Source organism: Pezoporus occidentalis, unplaced genomic scaffold (genome assembly GCF_034315485.1).
Source record: "Pezoporus occidentalis ecotype Australia unplaced genomic scaffold, CSIRO_AGI_Poc_V1 ctg77, whole genome shotgun sequence".
Taxonomy (NCBI): domain Eukaryota; kingdom Metazoa; phylum Chordata; class Aves; order Psittaciformes; family Psittacidae; genus Pezoporus; species Pezoporus occidentalis.
This window is the reverse complement of record NW_026916126.1, coordinates 1,823,459-1,827,184: the sequence shown is the minus strand read 5'-3', so window position 1 is coordinate 1,827,184 and position 3,726 is coordinate 1,823,459. Positions and strand designations below refer to the sequence as shown.

The following is a 3,726-nucleotide window of genomic DNA, read 5'->3' as shown; positions in this document are numbered from 1 at the left end:
ATGTGCACTAAAAAGTCTAATTATAAGACATTAAAAAAGAAACATGGAAAATAGAATACAGAGAAACACCTAAGTTCTACAGTTTCTTACATTTCCTATAATTCATCATTTTTCTCCTTTTACAAAATAAGAGGCAAAGGAGGGAGGCAAACTCAAAAGTTCCTCCTAATTCCAAAAGAAATAATTTTCAGACATTGGATCACGACACCTATCATTTTACTGTATTCAGCCAAGCAATTTTAAAGTACAAGAATTAAAAAGGAAAGAAAACCACAGGCACTTCCAGTTATGAAGTGAAATACATGAGTTAGTTAATAAAAACCAAGAGTGCTTTATTTTCACACACATAATGTTCACCTCTGTAAAAGCACCATTTCTGAAAAGAAGAAGTCTTTGCTTATTCCATGCAGTCAGATGCAGAGGCAGTGTGAATCAGAAAGCCATACTGAAGGGACTATAGGCAGAAAATTTTCCAGGCAAGGGATTGGCAGATTCAGAGCCAAGCTTCCTTTTTTTTTTCTCCTTGTTTCCCACACAAATATGAAAACTGCTCTGCTATCAAAATGCAAAGGAATTTTTTTCCCATTTTTTTTTTTTTTTATTCCCTTCCCATGCCTCCAAACCAGATAACTAATAGTTATCACAGGACTCCTCAACCTTGTATTGTTTATCTTTCAACCTGACTATTCCAGTGCTATAAGAAAGAGATGGAGGTCCTGCAATGCTCACTGACTTGATACAGGAAAAATTGTCCTATTTGCAAAGAAAATACCATGTTCTGACCTTGGCATTAAGACTTGTGCTTGTACAGTGGAGGTCTGGTCAAATACATTCTTTCCTGCTCTCTCCCACTATTGTTTTCAGTTTTACGATGTTTGTTTTCAGATACATCAAAAGACATGGCAGAACACAGACCTTAACTTTATCATCTGTCCAATACATATGAAGACCAGCCTTTTCTAAGTATCAGTCATCCTTAACTCTAAAAAACCCAACCAACCCCACAAAACCCCACATCAGGGGGAAAACTGAGAGGCTTTTCTTTTGTGCACCAAAGTGGAAAGTCATGAAGTGTTAATTTTTATAAAATCCACTACTTCAAAGCCAAGGAGTTGTATTTGGTTGTATGAGCATCTTGTGCTTCAAGACCAGTTCTAAGCCACAGGCTTACCAGTGGTATCATCCTTGTGGATTAAGAGAGGTAGTCTTGTTTTACACTAAGGCTGAACAGGTTTGTTCCCCAGTTTTCACCTCCTCAAACTATTTTGTAATGACACTCAGGAAGGGCTGCCCTCTCAAGTGGCAGCAGTGATCTTGAGGAAAAAAACCCACAGACCAACATTTCTTCCTGACCTCATTTGCTTTCCTCTGCTGCTTAAGTCTGGCCTTTCTCCCTCTCCCGCACCATAAGCACAGTTTCAAAATGAACTGATGTAAACATAAAGCAGTATTCATTTAATGCAATTAATAAGAAAGATTATTTTTTTCTCTTTTTCTACAGTCAGGGCTTGATTAGTTAGAAAATACTGACAGCTCTTTTTTTTGTGAGAGGGATGGACAGTGGAAGAAGAGCGCGGTGTGGGGTTTTTCTCTCTCCTTTTTTTTTTTTAAAAAAAAAAAAAAGAAGAAGGTACTATTGCGAGCACTAAGGCTCATTTTACTGCAGTAGCAAATCCAGTACTGTAGCACTTAAGCGGTGGTTAACAGTGCTTTGGTTCAGAATCAGTGTTAGAAAATAAGTTTAAAAAGTTATAATGCAGGATATTTGGCTGGATTTCAACAGCAATTTGCAATGAACGTAGAAAGGACTGAGGCATTGGCTTCTTCCCCTTGGCAAAGTACTTTGTTTTTCATTCTGTTTAAGTCCCAGATTTGACGCTCAAGTTCTCATTTCCATCGATGACGCACTAAGGAGGATTCGTCATTGACCACGTCATTGTCAGTGTAGCGATGCTGGCACCGTGGTGGAATAAGCAGCAGGATGATCAATATAAGGAGGATAATTCCACACAGGCTCATCAGAGCATAGGAAGCAATCCACAACACTGGTTCATGGAAAGAAACGCTTGAAACACAGTTGCTTGCAACATCTGCTGTTGTGAAAGGGCCTTCAATCTCAGATACTGGCGAGCCATCAACTTCTGAGAAATTACAAAAAGGAAAACATGAAGTCTACAGACACCATTTAAAAGCAAATAACAAGAGATCTAGCCTAAATACCTACGTATCTCTCTCTTTCCATTATCATACATCTCATGTTTTCTTATATTTCTCATTGCAATAAAAATGATAGTAGCCCATGTTTATAAAATGGGAATCTGAAGCATAAGGAGACCATGACACTCCCACATCTACCCAGACTGTCAATGAGAGGACAGTTAAATCAGATCTCTTGCAGATGAAGTTAAAGCCCAAGCCACTGAATCACCTTTTGTCCCTGGACTAACCTTTCAGAAATGTCAATTTAATGAAGCTTAAAAATCCTACAACATCTACACTGGAGTAGGTCAGGTCCTGGGCAGTTTAACTTTATTTCCAGCATTCAAAACAACTGGAAGGGTACCTCAGATGATTCTTACATCTTCTGGGTTTGCTATCTACCAGGGTCTTAGGGAGCAGTATGCAGGTTCATTAGCTTCACAGGTACCTTAAAGGGCTGTATCCTAAACACAAGGTGCAGGGTGGAAAGCAGCATAGATACTCTTGTGAGTGGAGGTGAAAATTCAGAAGGAAGAGAAGGTGAGGCAGAAGAGCTGGGTGAAGGCGGTCCAGAAAAGGGGAACACTGGAGAAAAAGGTCAGTGTCAGGACTGAGGAGCTGGGACATGAAGGAGCAGCGCTGTTCACCAGAGAGGGAGAAGCTAACAAAGCAGCTCAAAAAATGGAGATGACAAAGGTAAGGCAAAAAGCACGAAGGGGTGCCTTGGCAGCTCCATTCTTGAACAGCCATCCATCTCAGTAACATCAGAGACTGTGTGACTTGTTTCCTTGCCATCACAATCCCCTACTTGTTACACCAGTATCTGCTAAAAAGAGTTATGCCGCTCATGGTTGTCACAGTAACCGTGGCAAGAGCAGCAAAGTTCACCCGAGTTGTGGACAGGGCTACCCGTATTGTAAAGGCACAGCAACTGAGTTGCCTAGGGCAACAAAAATTTAGAGCATTTCATATCTGCAAGTGTGTGGCCAGGGAAGGATGGATACCTTTTGGCGTGCCTGGGGCAACTAGGAGTCTGCAGTTAGTACTATCTGTGTATTTTAACCAACCTTCCAAACACTTGTAATTCACTTCTCTGGTCAGGTACTTCAAGACACATTTGCGTATTTCTTATAAAGGCCTCAGTTTTAACCTTCCTGCTTCATTTCTTGTTTGTTTTATACACAGACAAATTCTTGCCAAATTCTAAGCGATCCTGCCTGCTGAAAACAGTGTTTCTTATTTACACATATCTTAGACGTGACTCCTGAAAGCATGTTTAAAGAGTTTAGTCTAAAATACCCATTGGAAGGAAGAGGGAAATCTGTGTTTTGGAAAAGCAGGAAGGTGGTCTTTAAGATCTTTTGTGGAAAACCAAATGCAGAATAGGTGGGCTGCTCTACCTGCAGTTTACTGGGAGAGATTTTAGCTGGCATTCAGTCTCTGGCCTCCTAACACCTCATATTACTTCAAGCCTTGAGTCTTATTAAAATTAAGAGACTTAATTCAAGTTAATTGCATGCTGCTGCT

At 40.2% G+C, this 3,726-nt stretch overlaps 1 protein-coding gene across 2 annotated transcripts in view; it reads right to left on the bottom strand.

The window, feature by feature from the left end:
- Positions 1-1,621: 1,621 nt before the first annotated feature.
- BACE2 (beta-secretase 2) overlaps positions 1,622-3,726 on the bottom strand; it is a 44,901-nt gene continuing 42,796 nt past the window's right edge. For both annotated transcript variants that reach the window (XM_062602542.1, XM_062602540.1), the window contains one exon: positions 1,622-2,141. In XM_062602542.1, coding sequence (XP_062458526.1) covers positions 1,888-2,141 — 254 coding nt within the window. In that variant the 3' untranslated portion in view covers positions 1,622-1,887. The remainder of the gene's footprint in view (positions 2,142-3,726) is intronic.